This window comes from Equus asinus, chromosome 17 (assembly GCF_041296235.1).
Source record: "Equus asinus isolate D_3611 breed Donkey chromosome 17, EquAss-T2T_v2, whole genome shotgun sequence".
Classification (NCBI taxonomy): domain Eukaryota; kingdom Metazoa; phylum Chordata; class Mammalia; order Perissodactyla; family Equidae; genus Equus; species Equus asinus.
Genome location: NC_091806.1, coordinates 43,621,722 through 43,643,623, shown reverse-complemented (window position 1 = coordinate 43,643,623; position 21,902 = coordinate 43,621,722). Strand labels below are relative to the sequence as shown.

General features: G+C 61.1%; 1 protein-coding gene across 3 annotated transcripts; it reads right to left on the bottom strand.

Moving 5' to 3' along the window:
* Nucleotides 1-514: 514 nt before the first annotated feature.
* PCNX3 (pecanex 3) lies at nt 515-21,751 on the bottom strand. Of its 3 annotated transcripts, none has more exons than XM_014844834.3 (35): nt 21,458-21,751; nt 20,904-21,091; nt 20,565-20,664; nt 20,403-20,442; nt 20,208-20,303; nt 18,866-19,993; nt 18,236-18,359; nt 17,973-18,151; nt 17,402-17,492; nt 16,878-17,013; nt 15,458-15,618; nt 14,508-14,661; nt 14,236-14,268; nt 13,781-13,952; nt 13,566-13,676; nt 13,142-13,233; nt 12,876-12,985; nt 12,581-12,686; nt 12,380-12,472; nt 12,077-12,227; nt 10,805-10,949; nt 10,278-10,455; nt 9,182-9,290; nt 8,898-9,027; nt 8,418-8,476; nt 8,099-8,314; nt 7,165-7,418; nt 3,545-3,775; nt 3,286-3,389; nt 2,827-2,974; nt 2,498-2,728; nt 2,146-2,420; nt 1,623-1,756; nt 1,241-1,539; nt 515-1,164 (listed from the first exon to the last, which is right to left on the bottom strand). In XM_014844834.3, the coding sequence occupies exons 1-35, from the start codon at nt 21,608-21,610 to the stop codon at nt 970-972; spliced, it is 6,126 nt and encodes a 2,041-aa protein (XP_014700320.3). In that variant the 5' UTR covers nt 21,611-21,751; the 3' UTR covers nt 515-969. The 3 variants fall into 3 exon arrangements, with proteins under 3 accessions (XP_014700320.3, XP_014700322.3, XP_044618539.2); XM_014844836.3 differs by having other exon boundaries at nt 15,458-15,579; XM_044762604.2 differs by having other exon boundaries at nt 17,973-18,148.
* Between the last annotated feature and the right edge of the window lie 151 nt (nt 21,752-21,902).

The window sequence follows — 21,902 nt, the reverse complement described above, 5'->3', positions numbered from 1 at the left end:
GGGAACAGCAAACAAGTGTGCCTGCCTTCCAGACCAACCGGAGGGCTAGAGCGGGACACCTAGTGTCCAGCTCCTGCCGGTCGCACTGCAGGTGCTAGGACCTGCGCCCGTTCATGCGCTCTTGCTAAGCACTTGGGCCCTCCTCTACACACTTTCTCATTTATTCTTAAAACACCGTAGACAGGTGTGTCTCTTTATAGAGAAACTGAGGCTCAGGGAAAGGCTTTGGCCAAGGTCAAAGCTGCTAATTGTAGGAACCAGCCATTGAAGCTGGAAGTCTTGGAATATATGGGGTGAGAAATTGAACAAAATGAACTTCAGATCAAGGCTTGAAAAGGGATGAGGCTTGTGAGGAAGGGGACCCATACCTACCTGAACCCCACCGTGGTCTGACCTTGATCTCCATCATGATCCAGCCCCATATCCTTTGTCCCCTTCTCCATCCTCATCCACCCTGACCTGGCCACCTCCTCTAGCCTCCACCCAAACGTTCCCAAATAGAAGAAACCACCAACCAAAATCAAAAATAGTGTTATTAATTCTGGTGTCTCCGAAGCACGGAAAAAAAAAAAAAAAGACAAAAAAAAGACAAAGAAACCACCCTTCCCACATTTCAGCCCCAAGTCCGGGCCAAGGGGCTGCCCCTGCAGGCAGTGCAGGCCCAGAGGCCAAGTTAGTCCTGGCCACGGGCTTCAAGTGGGACCAGCCCATGGGTTTGGCTCTTAGGGCCTGGCTGGGAGGCTGCCTGCCTCAGTTTGGGGAGCCTAGGCCCTAGACTAGGGATGAGAGATCAGGGGTCAAGGTCAGAGGTCTGGGCCACTCAGTTCTGGTGCTCTGGCTAAAGCAGCCAGAGGTCAGGGTTCAGATGCGGAGGCCAAAGCCACTCAGTTCTGTGGTCCAGCAGAGAGGGCCAGAGGCCAAGGGTCCAAGTTACTGAATCCTGGGCTGGGATCCAGGGTAACAGGCCACTCAGTACTGATGCTCCAGCAGGGGCTGGGCGGCCGGGCTCTCGCGTTCCTCAGCAGGGACAGGCCAGTCACCCAGGGCCCCAGTGGGTGTGCCGCTCTCGGGAGCACTGCTGTCCAAGCAAGGAATGTCCTGGGCCGCTCTGGGGGGCGAGGTGTTGGTACTGATATCCGGGCTGAGGCTGAGGTCTAGGGGCGCCTAGGGGAGGGGAAATAGGTTGGTGGGAGAGCACACCTAAGCTGCCTGTGACTCAACCTTCCCATAAGACCCTTACCTGAGATTTGGGGGTGCCTCCTTTGGGACTCCCTGAGGCCGGCTCCCCTTCGGATGCCCCCAGGCCCTTCCGACCCCCAAGGCTCCACTTCCCACTGGGACCCTCAGAACTGAGGGGACCAGGGCCAGGGGGCCTTGAGGGCCGGGGACCCTCGGTGGGGGTGGGCGAAGCAGGGGGCGGCCCAGGCAGCCGAGGGGGAGGCCACTGCAGCAGAGGAGGGGGGCGTCCATCACCAGAGCCACTCAGGGAGGGCCGCGGGCCCCAGCCAGGGCCTGGTGGGAGGGATTGGTCGCCACTGCCTGTGGGAGACAGATAAGAGGGCAGAGACCTCAGCCAGGCTGTCCTCCTCACCCACTGGTTCAGCCTGGTCTCGCCAGCTCACCTGCTGTGTTCTCAGGTGTGGTGTGTGCCAAGGGGGGGTTATTGCTGAGGGAGGTCAAGCCACCACCTCCGCCACAGTCCGAGTCATCCACGTTGCCACCACTATTGCAGCCAGCACCACAGCCCTTATGAAGCCTGGGGAGGTGGGGCAGCAGTGGAGAAGAGTTGGCGGGGGTAGGGCCAGAGAGCTCACGAACATAAGCCCCCAGCCCTAGGACAAGTCACCTAACATCTCTGAGCTCTAGGGTCCTGTCTCTAAGAAATTTTCCCATCAACTTTGTGGGCTCTTTTAAGGAAGACATTATCAACGGCTGTTAAGGACAAAGGCCACCTTCAGCTCTGTGGGGGGAGAGGGGGCGGTGGAGTCAGGTCAGCTCTGGGAGGGGGTCAGCTCTCAGGCTCAGTCCTGGCTCCAGCACTTCCTCACGCTGAGAGCAAGGAGGGAGCGGCTTCGTCTCTCTCAGCCTCAGTTTCCTGCTCCATGAACCTGGCTTCACGGGCTAGGGGCTGCATTCAGGGCTCACCTCTCCCAGCTGTGCAGAACCCAGCGGGCGATGGCACCCAGGCTGACGGGGCCCCCCCACAGCGCCCGCAGCTGGGGGTGGCTGCCAGCCAGCGAGGTGGTGAGGGGCGACACGTAGATGGGGTAGCCCAGCGGCTGGTCGCAGGAGGAGTTGATCATGTTGCGCAGCGCCTGTTTAGCGTTCTGGATGCTGCCCCGCTCGGGGTTCCGGTTGCGCAGGAACACCAGCTCCTGCTGCTGCCCGGCCCACAGGCCTCGCACACACTCGCGGTTCACCTGCGGGCAGCCACACGCAAGGGTCAGGAGGCTGGCACCAGGGAGGGGGCCGGGTCAGGTGGGTGGGCCATCCCCACCTTGATGACTCGGAAGCTAAGGTGGCGCCGGTTGAGCATGATGATCTTGTACTCATCAGAGGCGTCATCCAGGACGTGGCGCAGTGCCAGCAGCGAGGGCGTGTTGCTGAGGATGGCGCTGCGCCAGGCCGGGTCGCCCTCGTGTGAGATGACCAGCCGCTCCTCGTTGGCTGCGATGGCATCATACAGGGCAGCTGGCTCCTCATACTCATCTGGGGATGTGAAGTGGTCCTATGGGCAGGACGTGGGGGCCAGGGTCAGTGGTCCCTGCCATCAGGAGGGGCTTCATCCTCTACTCGCCCACCCTGCCCAGGCACACCTCTCCCCACCTGGTGAAGCTTGAGGGCCATGCGAACCCCAGGCGCCACCACTCGATGAAGCAGGTCCATGTCGGCAAAGACCCACTCGTCTCGTGGGGAGGTGATGCGGAAGTCCCCCTTGAACAGGGCGTGCAGGCCATAGAGGAAGGGCTCCAGGCTGGGGAAGAAAGGCAGGGAGTGAGCGCGAAGGTTCAGAGCTCTGGCTCTACGTGCAGTGGTCTGAGCCAAGCCCTGTCTTCATGCTGGGCCTCAGTTTCCCCATCTTGACAAGGAGGTCAGTCTCTGCCCAGCTCCCTCACAAGGTGGCAAGGAGCAGGCAAGGTCACAAGTGGGAGATTCCCTTGCCCACAGAAAAGAATCACATGGAAGGAAGGACTGATGTGGTTCCTGGGGGCCTCTGGCCCGGAGCTCTTCACAGAGTGGGTGGAGGGGAGAGCAGTAGGCCCAGCTGGACCTGTGCGCACTCACCTGGCAGACATGCTGTGTGAGGCTGTCCCCAGGGCCCGGCGGCCCAGCACACACAGACCAAAACACAGTGTAACCAGCGGGGAGTTCCAATCCTGGTCCACGGGCTGTGGCACAAAGACCCCATCCCCAAGAGCCCAGCTCAGACCTGGGTCAGGTAACTTGGGGTGGGGGCCAAGGGAGGCCGAGGGTGAGAGGACCCCACACAGGGAGGGGAGAAGCAGAGTGGGGAGAAGGCAGCCCCAGCGTAGGGTGACCTGACCTGGCTCCGCCGAGAGGCGCAGTACTGGATCCACTCGAGGTGCACCGCGCAGAAGGAGGGCAGCGAGAGGCCGGAAAGGCGAAGGTCATAGTCCTCATCCACGCTCAGTGAGAAGGTGGGGTCCGAGTCCGCATAGCCAGGCGCCCGCACAGGCCGCAGGGCTGCTGCAATGCCTTCGTGGCTTAGCCACGCCTCCAGCTTTGGTGAGCGGCTCACATAGTAGATGATGCTCTGGAAGGAGAGGGGAGGCGTCAGGGTTGGGACCAGAGACAGGGGCAGTACCCTAGCCCCGCAAATGGAGCAGAGAGCGTCAGGGTGAAGAGGCTTCCCCTTTGACTGAGCTGAAGTCTGCTTCCTAGGATGCCTATCCTGTGTCCATCTCAGCTCCCTGAAGCCACAGGGGCAAGGCTGTGCTGCTCCACCAGGCCAGGGAGGAGGAGCGAGGAAGCCAACAGAAGCAGTCCGCCTCACAGAGTGGCCCCTGGAGGGTCCTTCACTGCGCCAAGGGCTTGCATGCTTGCCTCAGAAGATGCCCCATTTGTGAGGGAAACTGAGGCTCAAAGACAGGGCAGGCTTGCCTGAGGATACAGAGCAGGGCAGACTGAGCTGGGATCGGAACCCTGGGACCCTGGACACCACGAGGCTGTGGGATCCAGATCTCAGAGGCCTTGGAAGGTCAGGCTGAGATGGTGGGGCTGCCTGCAGGCCAGGGAGTCTAAGTGCCCCTGGGTCACAGGTCCCTCTAGGCAGCTGAAGTGTGACAGCCACAAGGGTTCCCCTCAGAAAAAAGATAGAGGCACAGCGTCCTGTGTCCAGTTGGGGCTCCTGGACCCGTTAAGAGACTGCAGGTTTCTAACCAGGGGTTTGGGCAAAGGGAGAGGAGCTTGAGGAGGGCAGGCAGTTGGCAGAGCCAGGACAGATGGGCAGTGCAAGGCTGGCAGCTGGCAGCCAGTGGTTACTGAAATGCCACGTACCGCCCTGGGATGGAGCCGATGGGGCTGGCCCTCTGCCTGGCTAAGGGGTAGGGAGTCCAGGGCTGGGGAGGGTAGTGCAGCTGGCCACAAACAGAGGGCATGCAGGAGTAGAAGCATCCAGCAGTGTGGCTCTGGGGGGCCGGGAGAGGCCAAGAGCCTGCGCAAAAGGACCACAGTACAAGCTGGGAAGAACCCAGGGCCTCAAAGAGCTCCCTGGGGGGGCACCTGGAGGCCACAGCTACGGGGGGGCTTGCCTGGCAGCTGGGAGCCTGGCCCCAGCATCAGCTTGGCTGTGGGCAGGTGGGTGGGCAGTCTGGGGAGGGCTGGGCTGTCCCTTTAACCAGAGGAAGGAGGACCAGGAGCTGAGTGGGGTGAGTAGGGGGAGAATGGCTGTGGGGAAGCTTCCAGCTCCAGGAAGACCAGCTCTGGACTGACCTTGTTGCCCAGAGGGCGTCTCAATAGTCCCACCAGAGGCCCCAAGAAGAACCAGAAAGGAAAACCCTCAGGGGTGGAGGGAGGAGCCTGTCTGACAAAGAGTAAGTGCTCCCTTAACTTCTGCCGCTGCCACTCTTCTGTGACACCCCAGCTGTCCTGGGACCCAGCCCTGGCGTGGCTCTAGCTGTAACAGCTCACACCTGTGAGCGTTCGCTGGCGTCTGCTCAGTGAAACCGCGCAGGCCTCACGACTGGGGTGCCTTTCCTGCTCTCAGCCCCACCTAAGTGCAGAAGCAGGTCTGTGGCCTCAGTTTCCTCAGCTGTAAAAGGGGCCAAGTGTATGGGCCCTGCCTCTTCTAAGGGTTGCTAAAAAGATCAAACAGGATAACTAACAGGCCTGGGCTTGGAAATGTTGCGAGGACCCCGAGGCGTGGCTGCGGGCGGATGTGGGGGCCGGTATCTCCACAGCTGCGGGGGCTGCACCGAGTTTCTCACTTAACTGCACTTCATGACTCCAGGGGAGGGGCGAGGTGGAGAGGGGACAGTGAGGGGGCTGAAGCCACACAGGAGGGGCTCTGGCTGCTCTGCCAGCCCCGAGGGCTGGACCAGACACATCCTTGCACTCCCCCAGGCTGGAGGAGCTGTCCTGCACACCTTCCCCCCCAGGCCCTGCCCACAGCAGCCCCTACTCTTCCTTCCAAACTTCACCCCACACTCCGTTTCTGGTCCTCCAGGCACTTCTCCCCGGCTGATTCTGCCCAGCCCTGGCAGCAGCTCTAGCCGTGGCAAGTTGGCTTCCCTGTGGGACTATACACTTGGCAGGGGTGGAGCTCATCTCAGCCTGCCAGCCCGGGCCTGGCCGGGCGCCTGGGGCCCAGCTGTGAGAAGGCTGCATGGGCCTGGAGCGGGGCTTTTGGGAGGCAGCCGGGTGACCTGGGAAGAGCACCTCTCTCGAAATGGGAGAGGAAGGTGGGCAGGCCCATGACCCCTGGGTGCCCCTGGGCTGGGAATGTCCCTGTCTGGACCACAGCCTCTTTTTTGGTGAAAGCGAGGGGTGGGGGGCTGACAAAGCCTTCCCTAAGAATGGATGCGTAGATGGAAAAAACGACAGAGAGATTATAGCTTCCCGGACGTATGGCACAGATGGGCTATCCGCTGGAGGCAAAAGGACAGCTGAGGGATACATAGGACCGCCCTCGAGAGAACTTCAAGGAGCAGGTGCAGGCTCACCTGGGCCCCAGAGGAGGCCCCTCCAGGCCCCTGACAGGGAGCCCCAGAACAGATGCTAAGAGGGCACAAGGGGACCCGGACTGTGACCACCAACACACCCGACTCCCACAGTGGGGGCCACAAAGCCTCATCATTCCTGCCTTCTCACAGAACTACAATAATCCCCACATCTCAAGGGGGTAAACTGAGGCAAAGCAATGGAGGTGACATCCCAGGTTTCTCAGAACTCAGTCCAGGGCTCCTTCTGGACCCCACACTGTGCCTCACGATCCCCACCTCCCTCAAGAGGTCTTGAGACCCCCAGGCACAGCTTGGAGCACCCAGGCTGAGGGAGGGAGGCCCAGGCCTGGGTCTGGGTCTATGCCTGGCTCTGCCACCTTCTCTTGATTCTGGAGCCTCAGGCAAATCGCTTTCCCTCTGCAAGCCACTTCCACATCTGAGACAGTGGGACCTCTCCTGGAGGGTGTGGTGGGCCTCACCCAGCTCAGGAGAGGTGCTTGCCACACAGCCTGACCCGGGGGAAGCACCACTGCTTGGCAGCTGCTCCTAAACTGTCACTAACATCACCAGTATTAGCATTATCGCCATTCTACACTGGTGGGACATGCGGCATGGGGCCTGGTGGTCTAGAAGGTTGGCTTCACAACTGCCCCTCCTGAGACCAGCAGCCCTGAGAGGGAATCCATGCACGTGCTGCCCACCTGCCCCCAACACTTCCTGCCCAAGGTGAGCCTTCTGGAAGAGGGTGACAAGGAGCCCCGTCCCAGGCACCCCACTGTTAAGAGCCACACAGGCCGCGAGGCCCCCGAGGCCAGTTGTGCAGTGGTGGCACCCTGGGGGATGCTTATACTCTCAAAAGCCTCAGCTTCCCCTGAGCAAAAGAAGTTCTCAGTGATCCAGAAGCTGGCGCTCAGGACACTCCTGGTTAGTGCGTGGTCGCCGGCAGGGACCCCGCTGCCCAGCCGCCCGCCTGCCACCGTACCTTGACGTAGTAGGTGATGAGGATCTTGCGGAGGTCGAAGACCTGAAGCATGGAGGCAGCGTTGTTGTCGCTGATGCTATAGCCCTCCAGCACGTACTTGCTGGCTGTCACCTCCCAGGCCAGCCAGCGCTGCCCGAAGGCGGCATTGAAGGACAGGACCCGTGGCAGGTGGCCAGGTTCACAGCAGCAGCAGCCCTCGTCCTCCTCCACGCCCTCCGTGATGGCCTCCACCTCGCGCTGCTGGCAGTACGTACCTGCGGGGGAGGGGCGACCAGTGAGGGGGCCTCCTCGCAGGCGAGGGCCCAGGCGTGGTGCCGGAGGCCCGCGCCATTCATCCTCCCGCCTGGGGTGCCGTGTGAGGAAGTGTTACTGAATGAAACAAGAAATAAGTCCCTTTCTCTTCCTGACTCCCCGCAGCCACAGTGGGTGGGGAACAGGGCTCTGGTCCCTCATTTATAGAGGCAAAAACTGAAGCTCAAAGACAGGTGACTTGTTCAGGTTCATGTGCTCATCAGCTGTGCTTGGAGCCCCTGTGCACGCTCAGGGGCCTCTTCTGATGCTGGCGTCAACATGTACGTCCTCCTGAGGGCAAGGAGCTGGCTCACTTACCAGGGGTTATGTGTGGCACCCAACCAGGGCCATGCCCGAGACCACAGAGCAGGCCAGTGGGAGCTGGCAGGAGAACCCAGAGCTCCAGACCCAGGCATTCACCACAGCAACAGTTCAGTCACCAAGGACCCAAAGTTAGGGCAGGGACAGGGTTGGCCCAAGGAGGCCCTGCCACGTCACTGCTCAGACTGGGAAACCCAGGCCCAGGGAGGAAGAGGCCTTGCTCAGGGTCACCCAGCAAACCAAGGCAGAGCTGGACTCGGATCCAGCCCTCAGGCACTAGGAAACACAGTGCCCCACGTCAGGCCCAGGCCCTGCGGCTCACCCCGGAACTCAAGGCCACGCAGCTGGAAGGTGACGAGGCCATTGCCAACCTCGATGAGGTGCACCAGGGCGTTGAGGTAGTCGGAGGCCAGGACGAAGCAGTCGCCAGGGCCGTAGTTGCCCCAGCGGCCCAGCACCAGGTCCCCACACAGCGTGTGCTGCAGCGAGCGCGTCAAGTGCTCGTAGAAGATGGAGTTGAGGTTGTTGTCGTCAGCGCCTGGGACCCAAGACAGACAGACACATGGACAAGGTGACAAGTAAGCAAGGCTCCCTCCCCCAGGAAGCTCCACCCTAAAGCCCCTGGATGGCTGCATACACACCGGGGTTCCGGTCCAGCTGCGTGACTAGGCGGGTGTTAGAATGATCCACACGTTTAGTGCTGTTCAGAGACAGAGCAACAACACAGTTGGCTGGGAGGGTGAGGCTGCCGGGGGTTCCGATGACGATTCCCCGCTGGCCCACCATCGAGTCCTCTCCAAGCCCACACGCCTGCGCTCTGGGAGGACGCCATGACAGCGCCATCACACAGGAGGAGACTGAGGCTCAGGGACAGGAGCACACAGCCAGGGAGCCCAGGGTGGGAGCCCGAGGCCTTGGTGTGGCTCGGGTTTCACCCTCATCAAACCAGCCACCTGAAGCCCACCGTGCCGAGCTCTCAGGTCCGCGCTGTGGGACCCTCTCTGTGGCCCATCCAGCCTTGGGTCCAAACTCACCCTCCCTCCCAGCAACCTTTCCCACCCGCAAGGCCCACTCCTCCCTGGGTCCCCCTGAGTGACGCGCCTGTCTGCCACGAGACTCACTTGTAGTCGCGCTCCCAGAACTTGAGGGGCCTCGCATAGGACATGATGAAGACGGCGCTGCCCAGCAGGGGGTTGAGTGGCGTGGAGAAGAGTGCAGAGAGGAGAGCCTGAACGAACAGCATGGCCGAGTCTGGGCCCGAGTCAAGGAGACGGCAGGCACACAGGACCCTCCCCAGCCTCCCTCGCCACCCCTCAGCTCCCCGCTAGCCCACCCCGCGCCCCTCATCCCTGGCCATGGCCCTCCCTGCACCCCCCACCCAGGCAGCGGGTGGCAGGCCAGGTACGTGGCACGGCGAAGGGCTGGGCAAAAGCGTGGAAAGCCGAGCCCCAGGTGATCTGCCAGGGCGCGATGTAGGTCAGCACAAAACGCAGCTTGTACAGCAGGTCCCACAGCTGGCAGGCCGGAGAGGGGAGGAGGTGAAAGACACGCAGGTCACTCACAGAGGTGGGGCCTACCAAGTACGCATTCAAGGCTTGGGGGCCACCCCACCAGCTGCCCACATGGGAGGCTAGCTCCAGATCACTCCCAGCTCTTTCTCTCTGGACCTGGCTCAAAGCCCCTGTGACCACCATTAGCAACTCCCAGCAAAGCAACCACTCGAAGGGGCATGAGCCATTTAATTCCCGCGATCATCCTGGGAGCTTCCCACTGCTGTCCCACTTCACAGATGGGAAAGTTGAGGTTTGGAGAAAGCAGAGCAGATAAACGACTTGCTCAGGCCACGCCACTCAGTCAGTGATGAGGCTGGGCCTTGACTAGGGGACTGAAAGTCAAGAGACAGTCCCGGTCCTGCCCTCAGAGAGGGACAGTTTGGATCTTCCCTATCCTGAGCCAGACCAGAAAACCAGACTAGAATGCCCGAGTAAGGAAAAGGCTCCAGCCTGTGCTGGGACCCCACTGAAGGCCCCCAGTACAGTGCCAGAGGACAGTCCTTTGTTCACAGTGACCTCCCAGCCCCGGCTCAGGGAATCCTGCAGTGTGGCGGAGCAGTTCACAGACACCCAGGCCCCAGGGCTTTCTGAAGCTTGGCTCTGAACTGCTCTCGAGGGCTGTGGCTGACACAGCGGCAGAGCCCAGAGGACAAAGGCCAAGTCCTAACTACATGAACTGCTTATGAGAAAGGTGGTCAAGTACAGTGATTCAGAGAAAGGGCTGTGAAGTCAGACAGGCCTAGAGTCAAATCCTGACTCGCCAGCAATTCTCTGGGGGACCTGAAGCGAGTCACTTAAACCACAACTTCCTGTGAAGGCCCACGGTGGGGCTAATACGCAGCAGCAGCTACAGAGGCTGAGGGCCCTGAGCAAGTTCCCCCTGACCAAGGCAGAGGAGGTCTGCTCCTGCCGCATGGCCTGGAGGCTACCCCACGGCCTCCAGCTCACCTTGCTGCAGAGCAGGGACATGAGGAAGTAGTCAAGCAGAAAGCCCTGGGAGAGGCGCGGGTAGTCGAAGTGGAAGAGCAGGACGGTGAAGGCCAAGGTCAGGTACTGCTGGGGCGGGCAGCAAAAGGCCGAGCGCAGCAGCTTCAGCCCAGCCACAGTCATCAGCAGCGCCCGGCAGCTACGGGCAAGGAGGGCGGTGTTAGGGGCCGGGCAGGGGTTCCGGGGGCAGTGTGTGTGGGTGCCCATCACTTGCCCGCCCTGGCCTGGGCTCTGCTTGGCTGTACCCTGCTCTTTTGGGCCAATGTCTCTTAGCGTCCTCCTCTTTAGGGTCACCCCCTTTAGACATGTTTGGGCGATACATCTGCTTTCAGAAGCAACTGCTTCAGTGGAAAGTGTGTCAGGAGCTGGAGTCCTCCTTTAGCTCACTGGGCAACTGAGGCAAGTCTCATTCCCTCTCTGGGCCTCAGTGTCCCCACTGTCACTTGGGAATATAGACGGTGGGATGGTAGGGAGTGGGTGGCCCTCACTAGAGGCAGAACTTGTCCGGGTGGCTGACAACAGCGTGGGCATCCACCGTGAGGGCGTTGAGCACCACGGCAGGGTAGATGAGATACTTCTCAACGCACTGCAGGCCGGCGTACAGCTTCTCAAACCACATCACCTGGGCAGCGCCTACAACAGAAGGTGGGCCTGTTGGCTGCACCTGGCCCTCCACACTCCCCTTCCAGTGCACGGCCGGGACAGGTGCGCTCTCAGAGGGAACCCTGAGAGAGGGCAAACCACAGGATGTGGTGTTCTGGGTCCCTAGAGACTTCGTGGGGGAGGCTGATCTTCAGCAGCCCAAACACAGGCGACGAGGCCCCGACAAGGCATGTCAGGGGCTTGGGGCAGGTGTTCTGCCCGTTCTGCTGTCTGCGAAAATGAGGCTGACAAGGACATCGCAGATGCCCACCAGAGCCAGGGCAGGCTGGGTGAAGTCCAAGTACATGGTGACCTGAAAATGTAGGCCCCTTCTGGGCTCAAGCTGACTGGGGCCACATGCTATAATGTGGCACAGATGCTGGCCCAGTGGGCAGAATCTTTTATTGTTTAAGAACAAGAAGACGTGGGTTTTCATGTAACAAATCCAGGTTGGGTTTTTTTTTTTTTTTGAGGAAGATTAGCCCTGAGCTAACATCTGCTGCCAATCCTTCTCTTTTTGCTGAGGAAGACTGGCCCTGAGCTAACATCCGTGCCCATCTTCTTCTACTTTATATGTGGGACGCCTGCCACAGCATGGTTTGACAAGCAGTGCCATGTCCGCACCCAGGATCCAAACCGGTGAACCCCAGGCTGCCGAACAGGAATGTGTGAACTTAACTGCTGTGCCACTGGGCCGGCCCCAAATGCAGAGGTTTAAACATCACCTCAAGGGTGACTCTGTGGCACAACCCAGGTGAAAATGTGAGCCAGGCAGATCCAGTCCCTTGGCAACCAGGCTGTAACTCTGGACAAGAGATCCCATTAGGGCCCTGGAATTCTACTTTCTCCAACTCCTCAGAGAAAGCAAGGCGGGCAGAGCAGACTGGGTGAGAACAAAGCAGGGCCGAGCTGGGGCACAGCCGGCAGGAGAGGGCACACAGGGCAGTGAAGGGCCACAGGGACAGCGAGGGCCAGGGCCGGCACAGACAGGGCAGTGTGGGCAGAGGCTGCCCCCTGCTGGCCCTCTGAGCGGAGGACCCACTCCCATCAGGCTGGAGGTGAGCCAGGAAATGAGGGTGGCAGGGGAAGAGGGGTCCCAGCCCAGGGCGCACACTCACCGCGCACTTCGTACTGGCTGTACTCCAGCGGCTTCAGCACGGGCTGCGACAGGCAGAACCAGGGCAGCTGTTTGCGGAGCTGTGGCAGCAGGTAATGTGTGAAGAAGCCCACGGCCCCAGCCAGCGCATACAACACGAAACCCAGCACTGACTGCAAGAGGGAGAGGCCAGAGCTCAGCCAAGGGGAGTGGGCCAACGGGCAGGAGGGGCGAAGGACACGAGGCCGGAGCTGCCCAAGACCCTCAGATCAGACTGGCTCCTGCAAAGACTAAGGGGGCGTGGGGGGGCCTGTACCACACAAACCTTCAGGGCAATGAAGACGGTGCTGGCGCTGATGGCAAAGGTGAGCACAGCGATGACAACACACATCACTAGGTCGGAGTGCAGGACCTCACGCTGCAGGGCCAGGAAACACCAGCTGAGGCGCCCGCCGCCAGTGGCTGACCATACCCCCTCTCTCAGCCCCGGACCCCAAGGCTAGAACCCCACCCCCGGGCCCCTCACCACCGACTGGCGCATCTTATCCGGCAGTGGGTCTGGGGGCTCAGCCCGAGCTGTCTCCAAGCTCCGCTCCTCCAGCTCAGGGAACAGCTTGCTCCGGATCAGAGACCTAGCGTGGGTGAGGAGAGTCAGGGGCCCAGGTCTGGGGAGGCCGCCCCCTTCTCCCACAGGCTTCAGGGTCAGTGGGTGGCAGGCACATGCACAGACCCACAGACCCCCCCCCCCCCAAGCCCCTGCCATGCACAGACACACACACACACACGTGTGTGCATACGGACAGGCACATGCAGGCACCCACCAGAGCACAGTGGGGTCACTGCTCTGCCGGCTCAGGTGGTAGGACAGCGCCACCAGGAGGCCACAGAAGACGGAGAAGAGGACAGGGACGTGCTGCTCCGGCCAAGGAGTCTGGGGAGAGAACCCATGCTGGTCAGGGGAGGTGAGGGTAAGCACGGGGGGGTGCCCCCCACGGGAAAAGCCACTGCTGAGGCCGATTCACAGCCCTATCCCAACGACCCCCCCCCCCGGGCCTCAGCATGCCCCCCACCCACAGGTCACCTCTACCTTGATGGCCCCAAGGCAGAAGCCATAGAGCAGAGCAGCAGCCAGCAGGCTGCGGGAGAGGCTGAAGACAGCAGTGAGCGGGCTGGTGGCGGCTGTGAGGGGAGGAACAGCAGGTGAAGCCCAGCTCCCCCCTTCTGGCACCCGACTCCCCACCAACTGCCCCTCAACTCCCAGAGGCTAGTCTCCCCGGGACCCCGGCCCCAGGCCATTGTTCTCTGCCTCCCCCAGCCCTGAGAGGCCCTCAGAGTTTCTGGCGCTCTCTGGTTTAAAGGACTTGCCTGGGGAGAAAGGGGAAAGGATGGGTGAGGAGTCCACAGTACAGATGGTGGAAAAGCTCAGCTAAGGGCTGGAACCACAGACCTAATCCAAGGCCCCTCCTGGCCCCACACTGCCCCGACTCCCAAGCCCTCTGTGGGCCCCATACCTGTGCCCCCAAAGCCGTGCATATCTATCTGCTCCAGCAGGTACATGAGGCAGGTGTTGACCTGCGGCAGGAGGCCCAGGAGGAAGACGAACGGGAAGCAGAGGGTGAACACTGGCAGAGAGGGGAAGTGAAGGCCTGGTCAGCCCGCCGGCCACCCCTTGGCCCACCCTTGGGGCCTCACTTCCTCCAGCCACCTCAGCCCTGTCCAGTCTCACCAGTGGCCACGTCACGGGCACAGAAGAAGAAGGAGGCGGAGAAAAGGGTCAGGCCGTAGAGGGAGACGGGCGGGAAGGGCTGAGCTGAGCCCAGAGCGTCCAGCAGCCAGATGAGCAGACAGCAGATGCAGAAGTAGACAGGTCGGCTGTACGCGATCACCCAGTTGTGGCCCTGGGGAATGGGGCCGTGAGGAGCTGGGCCTCCCCCACTGACCACTTCACATGCATGTGCACACACTCATGAACACGCTCCTGCATGCTCACATGCCCCAGTCCAGCCCTGGATCAAAGGCTGAAAGCCTGGTGGGGTTGGGGCAGCTGGACCGAGGTTCTGGGGTAATAGGGGTGCTGTGGAGCCCTGCCCCTCTCCCACTCGACTCCCTCCCCACCTGGCCTCAGGCCCCCCCCACCAGGGTCCAGGCCCGAGCCTCCTGGGGAGGGACGCTGAAACTCACGTGCATGGGAGATGCCGCATCAGGCTGGACGCTCTGGAAGAGACAGGAGCTACACTGGCAACAAGAGCCAGAGCCCACGGGAGGGTCAGAGGCCCCAGGACCTGCTCAGTTCCACCACTGGGCCATTATGAGTGACCAGGGCAGGCTCTGGTTACGGGGGATCTTAGGCATCTTATCTGCTTTCCAGCTCATACTCCTCAAAATGAGTCATGGGAAGGTGTGGTCTGGGAAGAGGTGGGTGGGGCAAGGAGACCCAGGGAGCCGGGCCTAACCTTCAGCAGGGAATACTGGCAGGAGGCAATGACCAGGCAGAACTGGAAGACCCAGATGTCAGTGAAGAAGCCCTTGAGCAGCAACAGGTAGCCCAGGAAGGCAACAAGGCTGCTCAGGCCGACGCCGAGAATGTTCTCCACCAGCCCTCGCGTCCTGGAGAGACAGCAGGGTCAGGGCACACCCACCTCCTCGCCCACGAGTGGGGTGAAGGGTGGGCACTGGGGAGACAGGACCTGGTCTCAAAGGCTCATGTCTGGGCGTATGGCCCTGCCAGTCCTCACCGTCTGAACATCCGAACTTCTGACCTCTCGGGGACGAGGCCAGGTTGCACCTGCCCCACGTTGCTCCTCCTGCATCCCAGTCTTTGCCCTCCTAGACCCCAAGGGCTCTAGGCACCACCAGTCCAGGACTTGCCCACCTGCGGCTCCCGCATGCTGCATCAGTCACCCCACACTACGCCATGGGCAGTGCCTAACCCACCCCCACCAGGAGAAAGCCGGAGCCTGGGAAGCCAGGACAAGGGTCTAGGCCCAAGGGGTCCACAGACAACAAAAGTCATGCGACTTCTCTACCTGACTTTCTGGGCCTCAGTTTTCCCTGAGAAATGGAATAGCTGAGACAAATGGTTTGTGAGCTTTTTTAGACTACAGGACTCAATTTAAATCTAATACAGAAGCACAACAAAAACAACAGACCGAACAGGAATACTTTGTTGCGAGGAGAACTTTGGGACATAGGGAGTGACTATAGCACCACCCATGGGGCCACCCCTTCGCTCCCAAGAAGAACCTAAAGAAAGCCCACTGCAGACCCCAGACCCCGAGGCACCCTCAGCAACCCCCAGCGTCAGGTTCTCTGATGCCATGAGGCCTCCACATGTTCCCAGGATCTGAAAGGCCAAGGGCCAGGGGCGATCCAGGGATTAGGGGCCGAGGCGGCAGGCTCTCACCGGTCTAGCAGGGCCAGCAGGGCAAGCCGCTCGTAGCGCACGGAGGTCCAGCGGCCAGGAAGGAGCCAGTACTTGTAGCTGTGCTGGGCACGCGGCGGCGCCTCCTCCATCAGCGTCTGCTCCTGGGATTCGTGCAGGGAGTCCTGGTCCAGCAGGTCAAACTGCGGTCCCCACAGCCGCAGCCATCAGCCCCTCGCCCCCCACATGGTCGATCACCACAGCCCCCCACCCAGCACACACTCGCTGGTTGGCCATTTCCTCTAACACAAAGTCCACACCATCTAGCGGCCCTGTGGCCTGCCCTGACCTTCCATCACAAGGGCCTGCTCCTTTCTCCAGGTTCCCAGGACACGACTCAATGGCTGCTGGGGACTGCTGGGGATGCTGGCAGCCAGAGTTACAAGATCCGATGTCTGTTTTCCCCACTCAGGGAGCATCTCCTGCCTCTTCCTGGGCTCAATGAAATCCACCATGTCCTTTGGGACTTGGCGCAATCACTACTTTTCTCCTGGACAGAGCCATCAGGGTCACTCTGACCACATTACCCTGGAGCACACAGAGCACCAGCCCTGAGGACAGGCCCAGGTGCCAATGCCAGTGCTGCGAGGCCCTGGGTGAACTACTTGATCTCTCTGGGTTTCTTGTGTCCTTCACTCAACAAGCACTTACAGGGTACAACTATGGGCCTGGCCCTGTGCTGGGCCGTAGGGAGACAGTGGAGAGGCAGACACACGGCCCCGCCTCTGGAGGTGGCCGTCAGCTGTGTTAGAACAATGCCCACCCCATAGGATGGTAAAGCAGAATCAATGCATCGGGCAGGGGCGCGTGGGGCTTCTAGGCGTCGCTCCTGGGGCTGTCTGCAGCGCTGGGTGATAAATGCAGCAGTGCTCCTTATATGACTGTTCTTTACACTCTCGAGTCTGTGTTTTGCGCATTCTCAGTACTTTTGCTATTACTAAGCTGACAGCATAAATTATGTCCAAATCAGGATACTTTCAGAAGCGCAAAGGGGCACTATGAATAACTGCTGAGACGATGATCGTGAACAGAGGGCCTCAGGCTAACCTGTGTCAGGTGCCCAGCACAGGGAAAAGCATAGTCACGTTGGGTAAGTTTTACTGCCCCTTCTGCAGGTATCATTGTTAACACCCATCGTCCTCACTAACTGTGGGCCCTCCAGAATAAAGAAAATACTCCAGATAGGTTTGCTAAGTAAGCAAATAAGTGATCCCTTGGGTCACTCAGATCCAGAGCCTGCACACCCTGTGCCAGGCATCAAAGGTCAGGACAGGCACCTTCGGGCCCTGAGAGCCCACACTCAGAGCGGCCTGCCCCTTGGTACCTGGGCGGGTGTTCAATGATCTGCCCCCCCATCACTGCCCGCCTCCTGCAGGTCCTTCCCCAACAGCTGGCTCCTCACCTCTGGGATCTCCAGGGGCACTCGGCGCACCTGCATGCCCTGCAGAACCACAGGCCTTGGCTGTAGCAGGTTCAGGCCACCTGTTGCCTCTGGGACATCAGCTGAGTGGAAGCTGGAGGAATGCGAGTGGCGGTCCCTATGGGAACGACAGCCGTGAGGGTGAGGGCCATTGACATACCCTGGAATGGGGTGGTGTTGAGCCTGAGGCATGGCCATGACTGGGGGCCCAAGGGGACTTGGATACACCAGAAGCAGCACAGGGGGTCCAGGAAAGGCAGGTGGCAGAGGCACCTCCATCCCAGGTCCTGGGCTTCTGAGAAGGCCCTGAAAGCCTTCTGCTTGAAGTGCCATATCCCTACAGTATCAAGGGATCCCTGTAGGCCTGCCCCTCACTGCTCTGCACCCTTCCCTACTCCTAGAGGTTCTGAGCTGCCCCTGCCCCAGCCCAGTGAAGGGAGAAACAATCCCCAGAAATGGCAGCCTCCCAGGCCACCGGTCCAGGAGAGCCCACCTGGGAGACTCACCAGGCTCCGTTGGCTGCCTGCTCCCCCTGCTGCCCTACTGGGTTCTCGTAGCCGCCTCCAGCCAGGCCAAAGGTGTAGGAGCGCCGCACACCTGGGGCAGGGGTGTGGGACACGAGGTAGCACGTCAGGAACAGGAACATCAAGGCCCAACCCACATGGGCACCAGTGCCATCAAGTGGGCAAGAAGCCTGTGCTGTGTCCCCCTAAATGGCAGCCCAGTCCCTGGGGACCAAGAGCTGGAGAGGAGCAGGACTGCAGGTCAAGGGCCAGGCCCTGAACTCAGCCTGCCCTGGGTTTGGATCCCTGTTCTACCACTCACTCAGCCTGTGACTTCAGGCTGTGCCTCAGTTTCCTCATGAGCAGAACAGGAATGATGAGGCTACCCACGCCTCAGAAAGGCTGCAAGTTTGGCGTCAGGCAGTGCAGGTAAAGTAGTCACCACGGGGCTGAGGTATGTATCCAAAAGAGTGAACACTGCTGCTAGGATGACGAAGACCCCCAGCAGAAGAGAAACGGGGTGTTGGGCCAGCCAAGGTCAGAGGCTTGGCCCCCGGACTCCGGAGGGGCTCACCACTCTCATCGTAGAAGTAATGCACGGCACCCTCAGAGGTGTCGTCAAAGGTGCAGGCCTCGTGCACGTTGGCTCCAGCCCGGGTAAGCAACAGCGACGAGGCGAAGTGCAAGGCAGAAGGCAGCGTCAGCGCCCGGGAGTGGGAGGCGGCCCGGCCGCGCTGAGCCTCCTGCAGGCTGCTGGGGAGGGGTCAGCCCACAGGTCAGCACCACTGAGAGCCAGCTGGCCCCCACCGTGCCTCTGACCAGCCAGCAGGTGCTCACCTGGGGGGCGAGCCCATGACGGAGGCTGGAGGAGTGGGGTTGCTGCCTGCATTGTGGCGCCTCCGGATCGCCTGGGTCCGCCTCACATTGCTCGAGCGGTCCTGTTTGCCAGTCTCCTCGGCCGCTGCCCAGAGAGAGACCCCCGACCGTAAGTGACAGAGGTTTAAACAGAGCCTGGGAGCAGGCAGCAAATGCTCCTTCATGGAGCCAAAGGTCAGGTCTGCCCATAGAACAACCGTGTCCTGCCTCTGGAGCCCAGCCAGGTCACCTAACCACTTGTGCCTCAGTTTCCACACTTGGAAATAAGGACAATGTGACCCGCCTTGCCCCACTGGTGGCCCAGAATAAACATGGAAGCTGAAAGTCCTCAAACAGCAGCAGCTTTGCACTAACTGCAGGACCTGGAGCCAGGTGTCTGAGGGCTCTGTGCCTCAGTCTCCCCATTGTTGGAGCCCTGCTTATCCGAGGGGTTTGGCAGGCATCACTCAATCGCTGAGTCCACATCCATCTACTGCTTGAGACACAAGCTGAGACGACTCTGACCAGGTCCCCTACCAGCCTGTCCCTTGCCTAAAGCCAAGCCCCTACCTGGCTTGCTTCCCCCACCCCAGCCCTGGAGCCGGCACTCACCTCCTCCCACAGCACCTTCCTCCTGCAGCTCCCCCCGCCAGCCGGGCTGGTTGGCAGCAGGTCCCCTCCGGGCCTCAGTGGGCAGCACAGCAGGCTCACCAGCAGCCAGCTCCACCCCTGCCTGGGCCTCCAGCTCAGCCTTGGAACCAGCCAGCGGGGCCCTCAGGACATCACCCCCTGCCCCATCCATGCTCAGCACACGGGCATGTGTTTTGGCGCTGGCGGTACTAGGCGTCCGCTGGGTCCCATAGGGCCGCTTGGGGGGCACAGCAGTCCCCTCCTCAGCCCCATGGGGGGCCCGTCGCTTCCGGGGTCCCCCTGCTGCACCCCGGGAGCTCTCGGGGGAGTAGCAGGAAGTAGAAGAGGAGCTTTCAGTACTGTAGCGGCGCTGAGATCGGAGACTGGAGGCTGGGCTCAGTTCGCTGCCCTCGCTGGTGTCTTCGTCCTCAAAGAAGCCCCCGCCTTCAAGCAGGGGCCGCCGAGGGGCATGGCCGGGTGGGGAGTGTCTTCGCACGGGTGGCCGCCGTTTGCCAGGCCGCAGCAGGGCCAAGTCCTTGGGCCGGACAACCAAGAGCGGCTCAGCTGGGCCCGGCGGCGTCCCTGCTCCTATGACTGTGTCAAAGGAACGCAGCGTGTCGTCAGAGGGGACTCCAGCATCTGGTGAGGCAGGCAGCTCAGCCTCAGAAGGTGGGTCTGTGTCGCTGCCCTCAGGGGCCTGCCCACCAGGGGGGCTGTCCAGGTGGGTGGAGTTGGTCTTCTCACTCTTGAAGCTGCTCAGTGTCTCCCGGTCAGTGCCACTGAAGCAGGAATCGGAGGAGCCGGCTTTCTGGGGCAGGGGCTCACCTGAGCCCCGCCGGTCCAGGGGCTGGTAGCCGCCCGCTCCCCGGCGTTGTTCCCGTCGACTGCTGGTCCTCACCAGGGCCCGGTCAGGCCGCGTCAGGGTCAGGAAGCTCTTGCTCAGCTCCTGGCTGAGGCTCCCCTTCAGCAGGGGGCTCATGGGAGTGTCAGCCATACTGCTCCCACTCCAGGGAGCTCCATCTCCAGCCAGGGGAGAACGTTCTGAAGAATCCGTGCTCGGGAGAGAGGGATCTGGGGCAGCTCCCGGGGGCGTCTGGGGAAGGTCTCCAACTATCAGAAGAAACGAAGACAGAAAATGAGATAACGGCATGCTCCAAGAACTGCTGGTCCTATGACCTCCTCTCTCCAAGAGCCCAGCTGGGACAGGACACTGAGGAGGCCCCATCCAGAAGGACAAAGAGAGCCCCAGGGGAGCAAAAGTTGGGGTGACAAAGACAAGATGGCTAGTCTTCCCCCAAGCCCCTGCTACACCATACCCACTCACTCAGTTTCTCCTGAGAGTTTAGCTTCAGCATCTCTCGATCAGCTGAGGTCACGATCACGTTGTTGCTGCCCTGCTCTCGCACTAGCTCCTTGATGTCTGCAACCATGGCCCCAGAGGTGTCAGCAGGACCTCGAGGCATCTGCATGCCATCCCCTCTTCCACCACCACCTTCACCCCTGAGCAGGAGCCACCTACCTCTGAGGGGCCCGGAGTCCTCCATCCGGGGCAGCAACTCCTGAGCAGACAAAGAGAAGCAAGAAGGTGCAAACAAGGCCAGAAGTAGGCTCAGGACATACCCACAGTGGGGACGAGCTCCCAGAAGAGGTACGGGAGAGGCTGAGGGCTGACACCACTCACCGAGACCTGGTTGAAGCCAAACACGGAATGCTGGGAGCTACAGCGCACTGGGGGTGTGGAACTCACTTTCCGAAACACTGTCATCTCCACTCCAGGGTCCCTAGCAGTGAAAAAGAGCACCAACTTTGAACTAACCTTTCCTCTTTATACAGTACTTCTTCTGCCACCCCCATCACTCCTCCATTCTCAACGGTGCCCTTACAAGTCCAGGGCCGACCACAGAACAAGTGTGCACCAGCTCATAGAGCCAAGCTTCCCTAACCCCCTTCTCCATCCTCCAATGCTCAGGCCCAGACACTAAGAACCCTCAAGTCCCAACACAGCTGCTGCGCCACCCACCTGGGCAGACTGCTGTCCCCCTGGGCGGGCGCTTCCTCTGGCTCTCCTATGGTAGAGTTGCGCTTCTCCACAATCTCGCCCTGGTCGAACATGGCATGCAGCCGATAGTTCACAGTCTTGATGGTAGCGAAGATGACAGCCACCACAAGGCAGTACACACCAGCCACCATCAAGCTGGGGGGCAGGACCTGGGGGTGACAGCCAGTCCGGTCCTTCCTCACACAGCCTGGCGCCCTGGGATGGACCTACCACCAATCGTGGCTAGGATTCACAAGTTCACAAGGTTTCCTCACCCTTCTTTGCAACTAGAACAAAGACCCTGTCAGGGAGCTCTGCCTTTTAACTGGAAAGAGAGACTAAGCGAGGGGCTCAAGGTCACCCAGCCCAGGAAGGGAAGAATCTGGTCTCTCCTCTACACACCCCAAACTCTAGATTCCTCTTTCCACACGCCAGTCCCCGAGACACAGCCCTGAATCCCTACCAGGCTGCCACCCCTCCGTGACATCTGCCCTCCCTTTTCCAGGAGGGAGTTACAGGTGGCGGCAGCATCTCACCATGTACAGCAAGAAGGGAAAGGTGAGCAGGAAGATCCACACATAGAGATGGAAGCAGTTGGAGAAGGTGCTCTGGTGCGGGTCGAAGAACCAACCGCCGGTGAGCGAGGCCCACACCCCCTGGCGCAGGATCTGCAATACCTGCGACCCCATGGCCTCGCCGCTGCTGCGCGCGCCCCCCTCCCGGGACCCTCATGGGGGCGGCCCCCGGCCCATGCCCCGCCTGGCGCCCGAGGGCCCCGGGGCCCGGCCTCGCGCTCACGCCATGGCCTCCCCCAGCGGGGGAGAGGGGTCGGCCGGGCGAAGGTGCGGGCAGGGGGCGGGGCCGGCCGAGGCGGTCAACGGCGCGAAGCTCGGGCGCGGGGGTGGAGCCGCATCAGGGGCGGGGTCTGGGCCCCCACCCCCGGCCCAGAACTGCTCCGAGGGGCCGAGCCGGCAGGCAGGC